Source organism: Vombatus ursinus, unplaced genomic scaffold (genome assembly GCF_900497805.2).
Source record: "Vombatus ursinus unplaced genomic scaffold, bare-nosed wombat genome assembly UNPS02014818.1, whole genome shotgun sequence".
Taxonomy (NCBI): domain Eukaryota; kingdom Metazoa; phylum Chordata; class Mammalia; order Diprotodontia; family Vombatidae; genus Vombatus; species Vombatus ursinus.
Window position 1 is genome coordinate 5,036,795 of NW_020954596.1, and position 20,235 is coordinate 5,057,029.

The 20,235-nt window shown below is 40.0% G+C and overlaps 1 protein-coding gene across 5 annotated transcripts in view; it reads right to left on the reverse strand.

The window, feature by feature from the left end:
* CTBP1 (C-terminal binding protein 1) overlaps nucleotides 1–20,235 on the reverse strand; it is a 449,102-nt gene that overhangs the window by 18,486 nt on the left and 410,381 nt on the right. For all 5 annotated transcript variants that reach the window (XM_027836130.1, XM_027836129.1, XM_027836133.1 and 2 more), the window contains 2 exons: nucleotides 15,418–15,562; nucleotides 12,549–12,755 (listed from right to left, as the gene is read on the reverse strand). In XM_027836130.1, coding sequence (XP_027691931.1) covers nucleotides 12,549–12,755; nucleotides 15,418–15,562 — 352 coding nt within the window. The remainder of the gene's footprint in view (nucleotides 1–12,548; nucleotides 12,756–15,417; nucleotides 15,563–20,235) is intronic.

Here is a 20,235-nt window from a genome sequence, read left to right on the forward strand (position 1 = left end):
TCCTACCTCTGGTACATCCTGAGCCATATGACCTTAGGCCAGTCTCTTAACCTCTCCGGCTCTTCACATCTCTCTTAAGACCAAAAACTGAAGAGGTGCTCTCACCTGCACTGGGAGATGGAATTTCTTCAATGGAAGGTCCCCACATTGATACCACCACCCTATCACTTATTGTAAATGCAGAAAAGTATATAAAACCATTCTAGAATAATTTCCATCCAAAAGGATCAATTTTTTAAAAATGTGATGTTTTATCTCCAATGTTCTTGAAAACTGGCACAAGCAGTGCTCAATCCCTAATGATGTCAGATCAGTGCACTGCACTGAGGACTGGTTACTATCACAGTTGGTAATTAATCAAGGAGTTGGACTATATAATGTCTAGGGTCCATTCTGACTCTAAATTCTACGTTCTTATGTCCCTTTTTATGATGTTACTTTCCTGCTCCCAATTTTACAATAGCCTTCTTCACCAATATGTAGATGATAAATGACAAGTAGCTCTTAAAGCCTTATATGGCTAATCTCCCAGGTTGGCTACTACCTAGCTCAAGAGGATCCTAAGGGGCAGGGAACACCGTCAGGCTACTGCTATATCTCAAACTCTGCTCACCTTATACTGTTAACCATATCTAGTCCTTATCATAAGATTTTTGGAAAATTAAATGTAACTCCTTCTCAGAAAAAAGATGAATACCTCTGGCTTGCTGGATCAGTTTTAATATCTATCCTAGCATTTACCTGGTCTCTCCTATCGCCTGGTCAGTATTCTTCTCAAATCTCATCTTCCAAAATTTCACTGTAGATATTTTGCTAATCTCAACACTGTTCCTGTACAGCTTGTTCATTCTGGTTTCAGTGCTATTATTTGTGACATTTCTTTTTACTAGAAATGTCTCTATTTAATTTAACAAATATTCATTGAATCTTTTCAGTGCTGACCTCAGGCCACAGAGTTGCAGAGCTGGAAATGGATCTTAGGAGCTACTGGTCAAACCCAAACCCAAGCCTCCTCCCCTCTTCCTTACCAGGCTCACATTCCACAGTCACCTCCACCAGAAGTCTTCCTTGACATATTCACAATATTCTCTTCTAAATTCCTTTACCTCTCACGGATCCACTCTAAGCCAATGTCGTCAAACTCAAATAGAAACGGGGACCACTAAACCATAATAAATCCCATGGGCCACATATTGACTTAATTTTGAAATGTAATGTTATTCTTGTTTTGTTTTATTTTCATTTATTTTGTTAAATATTTCTCAATTATATTTAAATTTGGTTCAGATCCCTTCAAGAGGGTTGTGGGTCACATGTCTGACACTGGCTCTAAACTATACTTTGATGACCTTGATAATCTCATTTGTTGTTGGTGTTTAAACAGTTAGGTAGCTGCAAACAGTGCGTAGAGTGCTGGTCAGAAGGACCCGAGTTCAAATCTTGACTCATTAGTGGTATAACCTCAGATAAACTACTAAAAAACCTCAGTTTCCTCATCCTTAAAACAAGGATAATATCCACTATCTAGTGTTAAGAGAATCAAACAATACATACATGCATACATACATACACACACACACACACACACACACACAGAGACAGCTTTGCAAATCTTAAAGCATTACATAGTAAATGTTAGTTATTATTATATTTCCTCATTTCCTATATATATATTGTGCTTCCACAACAGAAGTCTAAGTGTAGTTTCTTGATTAGAAAATGACAGGGCTGACCTAAGATGATCTAAGGGACATTTAAGATGTCCCTTTCAACTCTCAGTCTATGATCCTATATTCTTATGCCTCAAAGGCAGAGAGATTCAGCCTGCTGCTGCTCTGTCACTCAAAGTTCATAGGACAAAACAGCTCACAGCAGGTGCCTAATAAATAACTGCTGAGTGAATGAACAGAAATGGAATATTTCCGGGGCTGAGGTTGAGACTGTGTATATGGAAGAGAAGAAGGAATAATGCAGAAAATACTTTAAGTGGCATGACCTTTTCTTTGAAAAATGGGCCTTGATCCAATATTACAGGCATAGAACACAGGAGAAAGAAAATACAACTTTGTAGATAAAAATTACAACTTTGCATTCATTTAATTGGTACTTGCATTTCCCTAGTTTTGTAACAGAAAAAAAATACCCTACTTTGTTTACTTCATTTCCTTCAACCATTTGTTAGAATCTTGATAGGGACAGTGAGCCAGCCAAGCTAGCTTTGATAAGCACACTCCTGCTCAGACTTCTCTGTCTAGGCCCCTACTGCAGAATACAGCTTGCTACAACCAGAGCTAAGCGTGTGACTTTGCACATTTGTCCCTGTGGCTCCAATTAAAAGAAACTTGTAACTGGAAATGTTAATTGCTTACACAAGGTTGAACTGTACCCATGGTAATGCCATTTAAATCCCAGTGATGGCTTGGGATTTTGGTGGATGACCTTGGTGCCTTCAACGTCTGACCAAACCCTAAGCACTTCACGGCCCCTGCTCTGGCTGCCTTTATGGCCACTGAACAAATTGTTCTCATTCTCCCATTCTTCTGGGGGAAGTCTTCACATCCCCTTAGATGGTAGGGTAGACATCTCCCTAGCTCACTGACAGGTTTTAGGCCTACTGGTTACTCTCAATCCGGTTTAGCCCATCTGCCACGACAGTTTGTGGGTGTGGCTGCTACATACGCTACAGCTTCTTTCAGCCCCGGGTGAAAGGTGGGTAAATCACGTGGACACCAACGGTGGAGGAGCAGCTCTCCCACCAGAGTTGCTAGTCCTCCCTGACCACCCAGTACACTACTAATGTGTAGGGATAATTCAAATACAAAATCAGATCTGTTTTTCTCCTTTGGTCTAAATAAGTGATGAATTAAAATTTGCATACCTGAGAGATAAATATGTAACTTTTCTTTTTAAAACTGGAAGATGTTTGTTGCCTTCGACTACATTATACATAAAAGGGCAAATAAAAATCAGCATGGTTCAATAAGCAAACACAATGAAAAGGAAAAAGGAAAGGGGAAATTTAAATAATTATGAAAGAAATTTCCACACACATACAGATCGTCCATGTTTACTCAACTGGAAAAGAGCTTAAATACATCAGTTTTAGTAATGGCTAAAGAAGTATTTTTAAAATAGTGAAGCTTTTGCAGGAAAGGATGCTGTCCAAACTGTAAATAGTAACTAGTTGCTGCTCATGTAAATGAGGCATACTCCTATGGAAAGCAAGCTCAACTGGAGTTTGGAGTAGAGGGAAGGGCTTTTTAAAAGTCCCTGAGTGCTCAGGGAGAAAGCAGGAGATAGATACTGAGTTTTGAGCTATTTCTCTCGCTTCCTGCCATTCTAGAGCAATGGTTTCAAAAGTGGCAGCCATGGCCTGAACCCACAGGAGTATCTGATTAGTCAAACACTTGATTTACCAATTCTCACATCTCTCTCTTCTGTAGCTGAACTCCTTGAAAAGGCTGCCTATGATAAACGCTTCCACTTCCTCTGAACTCCTAACATTCTGGCTTCCGACCTCATCATTCAACCAAAACTGCTCACTTCAAAGTTACCATGATCTCTTAAGTGCCAAATCTACGGCCTTTTCTCAATCCTCGTCCTTCATATCACCCTATTCTGTGACATTCTCCTCTCCTTAGGTTTTTGGGATACTCTTCTCTCCTGGTTCTCCTATTATCTGACCTCTCTTTTTCAGTCTTCTTCGTGGGATCTCATCAGCTCCCTAAGTTCAATTATCAACTCTGCACTGATGATCCTCAAAACTAATTAGCCCTATCCTTTCTGTTGACCTCCAGTATTACATCTCCAATTGCTTATTTGACATCTAAACTGGAGGTCCAATCAGTATCTTAAATATAACATGTCAAAAATTGAACTTGTTGGGGCAGCTAGGTGACGCAGTGCATAGAGCACTGGCCCTGAAGTCAGGAGGACCTGAGTTCAAATCCGGCTTCAGACCAAACACTTGACACTTACTAGCTGTGTGACCCTGGGCAAGTCACTTAACCCCAATTGCCTAAAAAACAAACAAAAAAAATAGAGCTTGTTATCGTCCCCCTAAAAAACAAACAAACACCTTCTCCCACCTCTCCAAACTACCCTGGCAGAAGCTATCCTCTCCTCATCCCTGGATTGCTGTAAGAGTTAACTGGTTGGTGTGCCTGCCACAAATCCCTCCCTACTATGGTTCATCCTCCACTTAGCTGCCAAAATGATTTTCCTAAAGCCCTATCATGTCATTCCCCCTACTCAATAAACTCAAGTGGTTCCCCTATCAGCTCCAGGGTCACATGAAATCAGAATCTATCCTTCCCCACCTTCCTAGTCTTCTTACATCTTATACCTCCTACATGCTCTTTGCTCCAGTGACACTGGCTTCTGCTGCCCTTTGAACAAGACACGGCACTTCTTGACTACGGGCATTTTTGCTGGCTCTCCTCCGTGCCCGTAATGAAGTTCCAGCTAAAATTCCACGTTCTTTAGAAAGCCTTTCTCCATACCTCTTCAATCTAGTGCCTTCTTTCGGTTGATTATTTCCCATTATCTTGTATATAGATTGTAGTGGACAGCTGCTTGCACGCTGTCTCCCCCAATAGACTGTGAGCTTCTGGAAAGCAAGAGCTTTCTTTTACCTTCCTCTGTATTCCAGAGCTTAGCATAGTGCCTGGCACTTAACCGGTGCTTAATGTTTACTAGCTGACGACTAGAGAGTGGGAAGATTCCTGGTATCCCACCCTCTCCTCAACAGCTAACTGCAGTTTTTCTGCAATACAACCCCACCTCCCCTTAACCTCTAATACTCTCTACTCCCTCTGCTCTTGGGGAAGTCATAGCATGATAATCTAACCACTAACCAGGCACCCAAAGCAGCAGCTGTGCAGGTGTCACTGGGAAAATTCTCTACCCCCACAATGTCCGCACACTCATTGCCCTCAGCTCATCTCATGGCTTTGGCAGGTGCACTTGGAGGCACTGAATGTCACAAGCCCTGCTGCCTCCCTTCTTTTCTCTTCTGGGTGGGGCAGTGAGCTGCACAGATGGGTTGTAATCTTCCCTGACGAGCATCACACCATCTTTCCTCCCAAAGTCATCCCTCTTTCCAACTTCCCTATTACAGTTGAGGGCACCACAGTCTAGTCAGATTGGTTGTGGACCCAGGTTCACAACCCTGATGTCTATCCCAAATCAGTTGCCAAACCTTGTCACTTCTACTCTATAAAATCTCTGGAATCTGTCCCTAGCCACTACCTAGTTTAGGCCCTCATGACCCCTCACAAACCCTCACCTGGATTGCTGCAATAGCCTCTTAACTGCTCTCCCTGCCTCATTTTCTCCTTTCTATAATTCATCTTCCACAAGATGCCCTAGTAATGGACAAGTCTGACTATGTTACTTCCTGCTCAACAAATCCTGCCCCCGCCCCAAGTTTTATAATATACAGCAGTAAATGCATATAGTTTGTAAATATTTAAATACCTATACATATATTGGGGGCATATGCTCAAAAATTTTTACCAGTGAAGGGCAGGATCAAAAAAGTTTGGAGGCCACTACTTTGAAGAACCATGAACGGGGCTTGGCAACAGCCATTGGCTAACTTAAAAGATTTACAGGGCCTGTGGTGCAAATTGGGGATTTGTGACCAACATGATGATTCTGATTCCTTGTCTATCTTTATTAGGAAAATTAGATATATATTATCTGAAATAAACTATCTCTACAAACTGAAAGCCACAGGTCAAACTTATTTGGGGTTCCACTGTTAGGAAGAAGCAGCAAATCACAGAAAAAAGGAGCTTCTATCATGGGGTCACAGAATGTCAGAGGTAGGAGGGGCTCTTACAGAAATCTAGACCAACTCTTAATTTTGTAAATGATGAAACTGGCCCAAAGAGGTGCAATGATTTTTCCATTGTTACAGTGCAAGGGAGGTAGTGCAAGAGTTAGTATTAGAAGTCAGGTCTCCTTCACAATTCAATGTTTCTTTGATGTACACATTTAGCCTGGTTTCTGATTCAGCTCTTCTACCCTTTTACATGTTTGTACTATGAGAACTGATGCTGAACCTGAAGCTAAGGCAGTATGAACTCCTCACACTAGAAGAGAGGTATGAAGCCCCTCTAGTTTTATTCTCTTTACTTAGGCAGAAATATATATATTTTATAATGATTTTCAACAATAGCAACTTCATGGAAACCAGATTTCCTATTTTACCCTAAAACAGTCTGAAAATTAAATTGACCTACCTATAGACTCAATTTTCCTACTAAAATCTTACTGATTTTATTGTTGAGACATACAAATTTGTTCTATACGTTCACAAGACTGCTATTTAGAACCGTGAATGAAGTTTTAGAAATAATTTGACATTTCTCAAAGAGGCTAATAAAATTTGGCAATTTCAAGAGGATTCTATATTTCAACACTTTATTGAAAAAAGATGACGATGAGTTAGAGCTTATGCTTTCTTCTGTATAAGGATACTAAGATGAAAGCTAATTAATCTTTTTGTTCTATACTTGGTTAAAATAATTCACTTCCTTTGGACTTAAGTATGATCCTATTGCATTACATGAATTCTTTAGTAAGTAAGTATCAAGAATCAATGTGCCCATCCCTAAACTTGGAGCTGTAAGGGATGTGAAACTCAGTGCCTGCCTCTTAGGAATTTACAGTCTAGTTGGGGAACTTCAACCCCTACCCCACCCCTATCCTGGGAAAACAATAACAATAACAGCCAACATTTTCTAAAGAAAAAAAAACCACAAAACTGAATATAAACAAGATCTTTAGTGGGTGTTTCAGATTATAAAGCCTATAAAATTTGAGAGAAGGGAGAGATTGGGGGCAGAAGTTGGTGAGTGGGAGACAGATGGAGAAGGTCTTCAGGGTATTTGAGGTGGGTCACTAAGGTTAGCTAAGACATGGTTAGAGAAGGTCAAAGGAATTATTTTAGGCAGTGAGAAAGCTAGGTGGGAACAAGAAATGTGTGTGAGTTGGAGTAAACAGTTTATGTGAGGAAGCAGTGGAAATTAAATTTAGAGACATGGCAAGATTATGGAGGGGCTAGAAAGTCAGTCAGAGGAGCTTGGGTTTGACAACAAGGTAACAAGAAGCCATTGTGTGAAATCACAGAACTACAGCTATGGAGCTGGAAGGGACTACTGAAGCCATCTGGTACAACCTCCTCATTTTTCCAAAAAGGAAAGTGACGTCCAGGGAGGATAGGAAACTTGCCCAAGGTGAGAGACGGCAAAGCTGAGCTTTGAATACCGGTCATACGACTCCAGACCTCTCTTACCATTACCTTGAATGTGGGATTCTTAAACAGAGAGGTCACATGTTTAATGCAGTGCTTTAAGACAGCACAGGATGAGAGGAAAATTTTAAACGATCCCCTGAAGACCAGCTGAGGGATTGCTAAGTAACCCAGCCGCAAGGTGGTAAGGATCTGGCAGAGCCGGGACAAGGTATTTTGATGCCTTAGGCAAGGTATGAAAATGATGCCCAGTTTTTATTCATCAGTCTCTGAGCTTTCATTGCAGCCCCTGAAACTTTCCTTATCAAAAGTCAATTCCTAGGCATTAGGGAGAACCAAATTCTCTCTGGCAGAAAGGGTTATAGTGTAAAATATCCCCCAGTCTCCTTGTGTGTTGTTTAACCTGAGTTGGCTGACTTCCTTACTCTTCCTTACTGGCTGTGGGGTCTGGACTAAGGTAGTAGGTAGCAATGAAGAAAAAGGAATGAATTCCAGAAAAACTTTGGAAGAAGAATCAAAAGACTTGGTAACAAATTGGATAGATAGGGACTGAGGGATGATGACTCCAAGGTTCCAGCTTTGGGACTGGAAGATATCTGACGTTACTGCTTATAATGGCCAGGTGCAGATGGGGAATCAGTTTTGTAAGAAAGATCATGAGCTTGGTGTTGAACAAAGTGATTCTGAAGTAACAGAGAAAACAAGAATCACCGGAACATTATTTGGAAGGCAGAGGTAACACTGCAAACAAACCTGAACATTACTGTTCTTCTATCAAAGGGGCATTTATGACTACTTTTCTTTTGCCCTGAAGAAACCATGAATTCAGCAGCTGAGGCTGGCTTGATTTCTAATCACAGACAGCTTTGTTAACTCCAGGAGCTGCTCCAATTTCTCTGGGATGTTAAGAGCAGTTAGCACGGCCATAGTCACTTGATAGGCCCAACCTGTTGCTCTCCTGAACGTACTCAAATGAAGTCAAGGGTCAGGAGTAAAAAACCCAACACTTCCAGTAATTCACTGAAAGCACCACCATGAGTTGAGGACTGGCACTTTGAAATATATAGCTGCTACTCAGTGCCACCACAGTTACCATTCTGTCTGGATCATCCAGTGGTGGCTAGAAGCCAGCCTTGATCACGAAAAAAGAGAAGTGAAGGTGGCAGGAGGCAGCAGCATAAACTGGTAGTAGGTAGAGTGGAAGGCAGTGCGGCTTTTCCATCACTCACAAAGCACTGGGTTAGGACATGAGTTTGAGTCTCAGCTTTGTCATTCACTAGCCATCTGTATGCCCTTGCACAGGTTACTTCCCCTTTCTGGGTCTCAGTTTGCTCATCTCTCAAATGAGTTTGGACCAGAGATTACTTAGGTTTCCTGTGGCCCTAAATCTATGATTTATGATCTATATTATCCATAGTCACAGAATCTCAAGAGTTAGAAGAGATCTCAGAGACCATCTAGGCTGAAAAGGGATCCCCCTTTTCGTATGTAGCATACCAATCAAGTAGTCATTTAACCTTTACTTGAAGGGGAACCCACCACTTCCCTTCCTCCCTCCACATACCCTGAAGAAGTCCATTCCAACTTTTGGGTAGTTCTAACTGTTAGGAAATGTTTCCTCATATGGAGTATAAATTTTAAGTTTACTTTAACAACTTCTGCCCTTCCAGGGCCAAGAAAAACAAATTTAATCAAGTTCCTCTTCTCCCAATATCCTACTTTAGAGACAGAGTGTGTAAAGTATTTCAAGTGTTAGCACTATCACTCCCACCAACTCCCCTGCCCCCAGTCAATGTTCAACACATAATAGGGGCTTGAGAAATATTTACTGAAAGAATGAATAAAGGAATGAATACAGTCTTTGTGTGTACAACATTGTATAGCCAAAGAATGCCGAGAAGCCTTATTACCACCCTGCAGTAGCCTGGGGGGCTGGTAGGTGGTTCAAAGCACTGGGCCTAGAGTCAGGAAGACCTGAGTAGGTGCTTAATAAATGCTTGTTCCCTTCCTCCCTGGTCTATGGGCTGCAGAATTTACCCAGGTGGTGAATCAGTTCAATTAACCACTGAAAGCACATGATGAAGTCAAGATCTACCCGTGTCTGACCAAACTCTCCAAGGAGGATGTTATTTATCTAGTACTGCATAACAGACAGTGTAGACCTTGTCAACAGGTGTCTCTGCTCATAGTGAAACTAAGTTGAAGTCAAACTAATAAATATAACTGCTCACAGCAAGACCAGCTAGTCCTGGATCATTTTTATCCAGTGGTAGATGGACTACCACTCCAGTGGTAAATATGAGATTAACTCAAATCTGGAGCCATCCACTTCAAATAAATCAAGTAAGTGAACAACATTCTATTACCCCTATATTTAATCTTGATCAAATGCACAATGTTAGGGTCAGTCTTCAGGCTTCTGTTTTCTCTTGCTTTGTGATAAGATTAGCTTAAATAATAAACTCTCAAAGAGATCTGAGACTCATATCTTCACCAATAAGATGGATTTTTAAGCTAGTCATTGTCTCTAGTGAATTTCCTCAGCAATGTGCCCTTGACCACAAGCTATTTTACATATTTATTAATGTCTTGAAAATAGTAATTGATAGTATGCATGTCAAATTTGCATATTAGAGAAAGACAGTAAGAACAGCTGTCTTTAGTCATGACTGCAGAACAAGGAGAGGGCAGTATCATGAAAACCTAGGGAGGACAGAGTATCCAGGAGAAGAGGATGAAAAAAGGATGTTAGATTTGGCAATTAAGAGATCATTGGTAATTTTGGAGAGAACAGCTTCGTTAGAATGAGGTTGGCAGACTGCACAGGATTTGCAATCAAATGAGTGAATGGAAAGAAAGCAGAGATGATGATTATAGATGGCTTTCTCAAGGATGTTAGCCACAAAAGGGAGGAAAAATATAGGACAACAGCTAATGGGGATAGTTAGGTCAAGTGAGGGTTTTGGTTTTTTTTTTTTTTTAAAGGATGGGAAGACGTGTGTTTGTAGGAGGTTGAACATTACTGAGAGGTCATGAGAGGCAAGATGGACAAATGTGATTACATAAAATTAAAAAGGTTTTGCCCAAATAAAATCAATGCAGCTAAAATTAGAAGAGAAACACAAAATTGGGAAAAATCTTTGTAGCAAGTTTGTCTGATAAAGGTCTCATTTCTAAGACATATAAGGAACTGAGTCAAATTCATGAGAATAAAAGACATTTTTCAATTGATAAATGATCAAAGAATGTGAAGGCGGATTTCAGGGAAAGAAATTCAAGCTATTAATAGCCATATGGAAAAATGCTCTAATTTGCTAACAATTAGAGAAATACAAATTAAAATAATTCTGCCCTACCACTTCACAACCATAAGACTGGCAAAGTTGGAAGAAAGAAAATGGCAAATGCTGGAGGGACTGTGGGAAAACAGGTACTGCTGGTGCACTGCTGGTCTGGTCTAGGTATTCTGGAAAAATCTGGAACTATGCCCCAAAAGCTATTGAACTTTGACTCAGTGATACAGCTACTAGGTATATACCTCAAAGAGATGTTAAAAAAAGAGGATAACACTCATACGTATAAATAAAAATATTTATAGTAGCTCTGATTTTAGTAACAAAGAATGGGAAACTTGGGGGGGGGATTCCCATCAATTGGAGAATGGCTGAACAAATTATGGTATATGAATGTAATGGAATGCTATTATACTATAAGAAATTGTGAGGTGAGAGTTTTAGAGAAACCTGAGAAGACCTGTACAATCTGATGAAAAGCAAAGCGAAGCAGAACCAGGAGAACAATTTCTACAATAACAATAGAGTAAACACACTTAAAAAAAAACAATGGCTAATGAGGGAACTTGTTTTGCTTGATTATACATATTTGTAACAGGTTTTATTTTTCCATGTTTCCTTAATGGTGAGGTATAGGGAGGTGGGAAGGAGAGAATTTGGACATAAAAATAAAGCTGAATTTAAAAAAAAAAAAGACTTAGTGAAAGGGTAGGGCTGATAAATGGGGCATTCTGCTGGAGAAGGCAGGATGGGATGGGATCAAAGGTATGTGAAAAGAAATTTTACTTGGCAGGGAGATTAGTCATTTTTTTGAGAAAAGGGGTGAAGGCAGATATAGTAGAAGACATTTGAGTGATATGAGATGAAGAGAGGAAAAGAGGGAGCTCTTGGTGGACAGTTTCAATTTTTTCAGTGAAGTCTGAGGCTAGGTCCTTGGCTGAGAGTAGAGGGGAAGGGCTGCTATGAGAGGCTTGAGGAAACATGGAATGGTTTGGAATAGCTAATGCCAGGGGGACAAGAATCAACTAGGGAGGTATAAAAGGATTGCTGTGCTGCAGTGAAAGCCCAGTGGATAGTATGTAACATAACATTATGTGACATTTGTTACATAACACGTTGTAGTGGCCCCAATCAGCCTGTTTATGTGATTTTCTCCAACTCTGTTTAGCAGCCCATGAACAGAAATTAAAGGCAGTGGATGCTGAGAATAACCCAAGGTTAGGTCTTATCAAGGCATGATGAGTGACAGAGTAAAGGGGAAAGGGACGTGTAGAGTTGAACTAGTTTCCCAAGAGCCCAAATACGGAAGGAAGAAGAATGTAGCTAGTGAAGGATTGTTGGTCTAGGAAAGAACTGAGGTATGGAGGGACTGAAGGTCATGGTGAGTGAGGATGGAGTACAGGATTAAGGGTGATAAGGCAGAGAGAGCATGGTCAAATGATCAAATGATTATTATCAGATAAAGAAACTTCCAAGTTTGAGTATGGAAGGGGAACACTCACGGGTGATGGCAAGATTAAGAATATGACAATCTCTGCATGTGACTGAAATGGAGGAATAGATCATGGGAAGTGACTAGACAGTAAGTGGGAAATTAAGATGTTTGAAGGAGTTCTTAATGTATGTTGAAGTCCTTTAGTATGAGAGCAGGAGCTGGGAAGTCACTGAGGAAGGGCAGTGTCCTGAGGGCTGGCAGAAAATAGCTACCAGAATCTTGACTGGGTGATAAAATTTAGATTGAATGAACCTCAAAGAAGAAAGAGAGGTTACTGAGCAACAGAGTCACAGAAGGAACGTCTATAAGTGGTAGCGGAGAGTCATTCTCTGGGTTTCTGTTTTCTTATTTGGGGGGGGAAAAAAGGGTGGGGTGGGGATTAAACCAGACAATCTCTTAGGTCCCTTCTAGCTCAAAATTCTCTAATCCTGAAAGATCTCAATTTTGAAGAAAAGATGAAAGTCAAAGTAAAATAACTGGCAACGCCAAGTTAACATACCTAATCCAATAATGCCCAAGGTCTCCCCTCGAATCCTGGCAGCTCCAGAAGCAACTTCCCGGATTTGTTCCACACTTTGGACTCTCGTGCCTTCTCGCAATGCCTGGTGAAGCCAGGTAGTTCGTCTGTATAGATTCAGGATGTGGCACATGGTAGAATCCGCAGTCTCTTCTACTGATGCAGCTGGCACATTGCATACTGCAATTCCTAAAGAAGGAAAAAAGCAAGGGAAACACACACACACACACACACACACACACACACACACGAAGTTAGGATTTTTTTCTATGACTTCTAACTTTTCATTTGAAAATAGGATTCACAAATAAGTGGTTCACTGTCAATTCTGAATCCAATTTTGTCCCATAGAGACACAGGTTTTTGTCTGGGCATCACCACAGTGGAAAAGGGCCAAACTTTTAATGCAGAAATAGTCTTTATTCGTCTTTTATATACTGTTAAGAGTAGTAGTATTCTTACGACTTGGTATACTTCCCATGAAACAACATTGCATTTTATTTGACTTTCAACCAAGTGAAATTTGACTGATTTATCTAAGTCTCAACATGTGGCCAGTGCCATAGATGAGAAAACAGAACTCGCTAATTCTGGATGTTTCATCCATCCTTAGGCCTCCCCTCTCTTGAAATTTCATCCACAGATGTTACAGGCATACCCAGATTATACTGGATATGGAGAAAAAAATTCAGTAAAGCACAGTTCCATCTTCATCAGTCAAATTTTCCTCTCCTTCCTATTTCAATGATCTGACTCCTAAATGCCGCAGGAACATCAATATTCTATCAAATTAGCAGTGAAACAAATCCAACAGAAAGTTTGTATTATTGGGACTATATTTCTAACTCTGAGTTGCCTATAGGATTTTTCCTAGAGATAAAATATCAAACATTTGGATATTTCAATGACTGAACATGTCTCCTTACTTTCATCATTAAAATCATCCTAAAATACATTTTAAAATAAAGTTTGTATGCTCTTTTTGAAGCAGTCCCTTTTCTGCTCTGTTTCCACATACTCTTCTTCTCTAGGTATCATTTTTGGTCCCAGGCCAAATATATAGCTATGTTGCTGGTTGGGTCTGTCACATGGAGTACATACAATTATGTTTATGAGGCAAAACAATTATGTTTGACTTCAAACAATGAAGAAAAGTTTCACTGCATAACTAAACACACCAAGAAACAACAAAAAGCTGGACTGGCCTTATCTTCTTTTCTTCATTGATTAGTGATCAAATTATTTCAAGGGCCCTCCTTTTCAAAGAACCTCAAAACAGTCTCCAAATATTCAGGGAGAAAAACCTCAACTAGCCAAGGCTAACATATCATTACAATGAATTTCTAACTGTGGCTTCGGCAACTGATGTTAAGTTCAATAAAAAAAAAAAAAGGAAGAATATCGCCTGAATAATCTATCTTCAAAATGTGAGTTCTCTTACTCTATTAGGGTAGGATCTTCCATTGCTTGCAAAAAAACAAAAACAAGGGGCAGCTAGGTGGCACAGTGGATAGAGCACTGGCCCTGGAGTCAGGAGGATCTGAGTTTAAATCTGGCCTCAGACACATAACACTTACTACCTGTGTGACCCTAGGCAAGTCACTTAACCCCAATTGCCTCACCAAAAACAAACAAAAATACAAAACAAAAAAAACCCCAAAATTAATATTGATAGTGTAGACTTAGGTTTTTCCTTCTTTGCTGGGTATTTCTTGTTTCTTGAGTCACAATTTTACATCACTAAAGGAAAGAGAGTTTTCATGGACATCTGATCTTTAGTTTCCTTCTAAAATCAATTCAAATATGACACTCATTTTAAAAAGAGATTTATTTTTTAGACTTGTCAAATGTGAGAGAATTTTTTTTAATCATTTGAGAAAGGCTCCCTAAACCACATTTTTTAATGGGGGTGTGTCAGGCTAGGGAAAAATCAGAAGACACTTAAAGGGCCTCTCTTGAAACACAGATAATATACATAGTGATCCTAGTACTTCAAACTGTTATTACTGGCAAAGACTTGGGAGAAATGAACAAAGCCTCATATTTTTTAGTCACAGGGGAGCTCTGACAATTTTAAATTACATTTAAAGAGCTAAAGTCCAAAGGATGTCCATTTACACCTAAGGAATAAAAAAAAAAAAATCCCCAAAGGCCTCTGGTCTTCAGAATGCAGAGAAACGTCCTTCTGCATGATCACAAACAAGGCCTTAGTCCCCTGGAGGCTCTGCTTTCTTAAGCCTTCTCCTAAGGAAGACCCAACAACTCTCCAGGTGGATAACAACAACAAGAAAACCCAAAAGATTGCTTCCCAATAAGGATGTAATCTTCACAAACAGAGAAAATGAAGGAAGCTTTGGCGAGGATGATTCCTCTAACCTAGGAAGTAAACACATGTACAACAACCAATATAAGCAGATCATTTCAAGAAAGAAGAAATCAGTGAAAATTACACTATTGTAGCTTTGCTTTCTGAATCATTCCAAAGTAATGAATAACTATTTGAAAAATTTTTTTGAACTGTGGTAAACTAGAGAGTATGGGCCTAACATTTACTGTTTGGCATTGCAGTTTGAGTTTATGTTCCATGCTGCCATAACTGGTCTTCAATAACACTGATGTATTCATTTTATTGTCTGGAGGGAGGGCTGTATTGAAATTTATACTGGAGGCAAAAGGGACTATACAATGGAAATAGACAAGTTCTGTTTTCAAAAATAAACAATTTTTGTGATGCTGATGGCATTGGGCATACATTGGGCTGGGATTGTGGTCTGTTTAAGTATGAAAAACTCCAATGCACATATTTTAAAACTATAAAAGTTCAAATAACAGTTTACCGTAAGACTCCTACCTAAATCCCCAGCAGACTTGATGTCGATGTTATCAAAACCACTGCCAATTCGGACAATTATTCGAAGAGCTTTGAATTTTTCCAGATCTTCTCTTGTTAAAGTGATAGTGTGATACATCAAGGCACCCACTGCTTCATTTAGTACCTGGAATCAAGGGTATAAAAAAAACAGTCCTGTAAATGCTGATTTTTTAAGATGATTTAAAAAGGTTATAAAATCATTAACAGGATGGGGAAAAAGTCTGCTGGCTTAGAAGATTTGCATGAGTCCCAACCACATATATAAATAGTTGTCTCTGCTACTTTATTTTAATTTTCTTTTCCTCTTTTTCTAAGAGCATAGTCATGTGTCCATGGCTAACATGCTCATGGCTCATTGAGGACAAGTTGCCATGACAATCAAATGAAAAGGTCCCAACTCTGTCATAGGTCCATGGCTTGATTTCTATTAGGCTCCCTCCCCCTTGGCCATCCAATCCTATCCAGTTTCTTCATATTAGACCTAGTTATACTTTTGATGATTGCCTTACTTGATAAAATTTGGCTTTAAATCTTTTTTCACTGAAATACTGAAATGTATAATTTTGGAAGTCACTCAGTTACTAGGGAAACACGTTTTATGTTAATTTTTAATTAAATCATAGGATTCTGAGCTGGAAGCCAATGGCCTCATTTTATAGATGAGAAGCTGAGGCCCACAAAGTGGCAGACTTACCCAAGGCCACGGAGGCATGAAACAACAAGTCTGGGATTGGGATGCATATCCTCTAATTCCAAGTCCTATTATATCAGGAGTTGTAATATGTTTAGCTCAGGAACTCAGAAAAAAGATTGGAGGCAGGGAGACAAAGGACAGCAATCTTTCATTTACTACCTTTTTTTGCCCTATTAGCATAGGATCCTTATCAAGACCCCATGAGCATCTTCTCGAATTAGTCAATTACCACATCCATAGCTTCCAAATATGTGCCCTAGCTGAACACACACTGGGTAAAGGTTCCTCAATGTCTATCGTAGATAATGAACAATTTTTGGACAATCTAGAAAACATTTTCAAACTAAATACCAGTGCCTCCAGCAATAAAACCATTCCCCATTTGTGAGAATCTTTCCAGAATACAGAATTTGCATTTCTGCAGAAGTTACCAAAGAACCTCTTTTCTGTTTCTCTAGGACAAAGCCAGGACATGGGACTAGGGGTTTAGAGAGCCAGCCCCTAGGGGGTTGTATTGGCTGAAGATTGGACTCTTTCTTAAAGATGAGGGAAGACCTGGAAACTGCTTTAGTCCCTAATTCCTTGTTCCTTTCTTCTATCAGCTATGTCCAATTCACCTGCTTTCAAACTCTTCAAGTCCAGGACATGTGGCAGGATCATAGAAGGACAAAGGGATGCTGGGTTCATGTATTCTAGGTTCAGGGTGCTGGCTCTGACAAGGAACTATTCATGCTTCTTCCACACTTGAGGTAGCAGAGGCCAAGACCCTTCCGGGCTCATCTGAATCGATCCAGAGGATTTGTAGGGAGGGCCTTGTTTGTGGCAGGGAGGTCCTCTGGCCGAGGGTGTGATCTGACAGTCAAAACTAGTTTTTCCTCCTTGGGCCACAGAAGAGAATGTAGTTAAGCTAGGTTTAGTTACAGTAAACATAAGCCAAACAGACCAATGATATTCCTGATGACTGTAAGGGCAGCTCTTTAAGTGGGATGGAAATCTTAAAGCAAGACCACATCCTCTTTATAATATACTCTGAATTTTGTTTTTCTAAAGTACAAAAGTGGTGCTCCTGGCCTGTCTTTCGGCAATGTCTCAAATAGTGGGAATGGCTCGTACTGATTCATACACACAGTTTCACACAACTCCCATTTGCTGAACTCACTGGGATCGAGGGCAATCTGTGATGGGACTCATGGATACAGTCTTTTGAACTGGGAATTAAGCAGCCTTTTTGGGCCCTAGGTGTCTAGTATATCTGTATGTTCACATTTACCTGGCTCTCATCCTCTGCTACTTTATTTTAATTTTTTTTCCCCTCTTTTTCTAAGAGCATAGTCATGTGTCCATGGCTAACATGCTCATGGCTCATTGAGGACAAGTTGCCATGACAATCAAATGAAAAGGTCCCAACTCTGTCATAGGTCCATGGCTTGATTTCTATTAGGCTCCCTCCCCCTTGGCCATCCAATCCTATCCAGTTTCTTCATATTAGACCTAGTTATACTTTTGATGGAACCTCCATTTTGAGGAAGTGCCCAGGCCAGGCGAGCACCTTCATTCTTCTTGTAGCTCTTCTCTTGATTCTCTAAACTCCTCTATCATTCCCTGCATAGGTACCCTGTGCTCCCTGACCTGCTCCCCCCTCAGTTCCCTTTATGTGTGGTCTTCCCCCACTGCCAAGTCAAAAAACATCTATTAAACATATACTTATATGCTAGGCACTCTGCCAGGCATTAGAAAGGAAACTCCTCGAGGGCAAGGACCATTTCTCTATTTTATTATATTTGTTTTGTATCTGAGGCAGTTGAGTGGTGAAGGATCTGAAGGCAGGAAGACCTGAGTTTGAATCCTGCCTCAGACATTTACTAGTTAGTTATATGATCCTGGGCAAATCATTTAGCCTCTAATGTGTCTGAATTTCCTCATCTACAAAGTGAGAATGATAATAGCACCTATCTAACAGTGTTGTTGTAAGGATCAAATGAGTTAACATACATAAAGCCCTTTGCAAACTTTAAAGCACTATATAAACGCTTGCGAGTAGCTATGGATAAAGTGTCCCGCCTGGAACGAGGAAGACTCATTATCCTGAGTTCAAATCCAGCCTCAGACACTTACTAGCCATGTGACCCTGGGCAAGCCACTTAGCCCTGTTTGCCTCAGTTTCCTCATCTGTAAAATGATCTGGAGAAGGAAATGGCAAATCACTCCAGCATCTTTGCCAAGAAAACTCCAAATGGGGTCATGAAGAGTCAGACATGACTGAAAAATAACTGAACAACGGTAGATGCTTGCTAGCTATGATAATGATCCCCTAGAGCTTAGCGTAGGATCTGGCATACAGTAAGTGCTTCATAAATGCTTGTTAAGCTAGGTTCAATGAAAGTGGCATTTTCTTTTCCTATTTCCTGGTTTTGCTGATTTGCTATGTAATGGTTACTGCATGGGCTGTGCAAGAGACGTGAAAGTCAGGCCTATTCCTCTTTGGGTCTGGGAGAATCTTTCAAGGAGGGATAACATGTAAAGCAGAGCTGTCAAACATGCCGTCCATGACATGACACACTCCTGAGTATAGGTTGAACCTGATTAAAATGTAATTGGGAAATATTTAACAAAATAAATATAAATACAATAAAACAGATATTACATATTAAAACTAATTCAATACATGACCTACAGAGATCCTTATGTATGGATTAGTGACCCGTTTCTATCTGAGTTTGCTACTACTAATGTAGTAAAAAAAAAAAAAAAAGAGACAGGTCCTAAGAGAAAGAAGGCAGGGAAAGTGTTACATTTGGCCAATGCGGAGCCAGGGGAACTTTCAAATGTTAAGTTTAGCAAATAAATGAACAGATTATCACCAAGTTGGACAATGAGAGGACCTGGATTAAAGATGAATTCTTGTGGAGAATGGATGAGTCACAGAATCAGGGTGCAAATTCTACTTTATTCAACTTCAAGTAGTGATAACACAATGACAAGGAAAAGTTGGATGGTTCACTTTTAAAGGGAGGCAAATCTAAGACCAACTGACACACACTGGAGCAAACAGAAGGAAAGAAGAATGCCTAGTATCTGATCTAGAATGGGGAAAAAGGGAAATCCTCCAAAGAAGCTCTAGTAGAGGATGCCAAAAATGACTAATAATGAAAGAGATGATGACCTTGAGGGCAGAGAAGGCAAGTTCAGAGAGGGATTTACCAGACGGGAGGAGAGAATCACCAGTGACGCAGGTGGCAGGGCCATCAAGAGTTGCCAGTGCTACAATATTAATGCCAAAGAGCTCCACTTTCCCTAGCTTAGAGTGGACTAGAAAAGCTTTACTCAACTGGGAACTTTAGGGATGAAGAGTACTTAACTTACACTATGTTAACGAGATCAAAACACAGTTGAATGAGTCTCTAAAGGTTAAAGGGAAGCCATTGGTAGACGATTTTCTATGGAAAACATCTTAATCTCTAAGGGGCGCTGCTTATTCTCTACTTAAACTCACAATTCATTGTTTCTTCCATGGAATACTCTCAGTGCCCAAGTTGAAACAATCATTTCTTGGCATCTTCTATCAGTCACACTATGAGAAAACACTACTGCAGAGTTCCTATGCCAATTGTTCCAAAATCTGACAATATAATCTTATCAGAGAATAATAGTGGTTGGTTTGTTTTTTGCTTCAAGTGTTTCCTGCTTGAAGGTACTATTCCATTTTTGCTGTGAAATCAATTAACATATTTATCCCTATTTCCAGTAATGATTTCACAAAAAGAACATGAAATGCAACTGAGTTTTCAGTGCTTGAAAAAAACTTCACATTTTCTATTAAGCAGCCAAACTTCAAGTGACGGACATACACACAAAACGAAGTAGAACCATTTGAAAATAAATTCCCAAGAGGCACTAGGAGCTCTGGCTTGCTCTAACCATTGGAGAAAAATGATTATAATTCCTGGGTGATATTTAAAACTTCATAGCTAATAAATGAGGGCAGTAAACCACCTCTGACTGACTTGCTTATATCAATCACAAGATTACCAAAGCATTCTGGCCCCAAAGTCTGAGTGCTGAAGAGCATTCCAATGTACCAAAGTCTTTAAAAATGTAAGAGA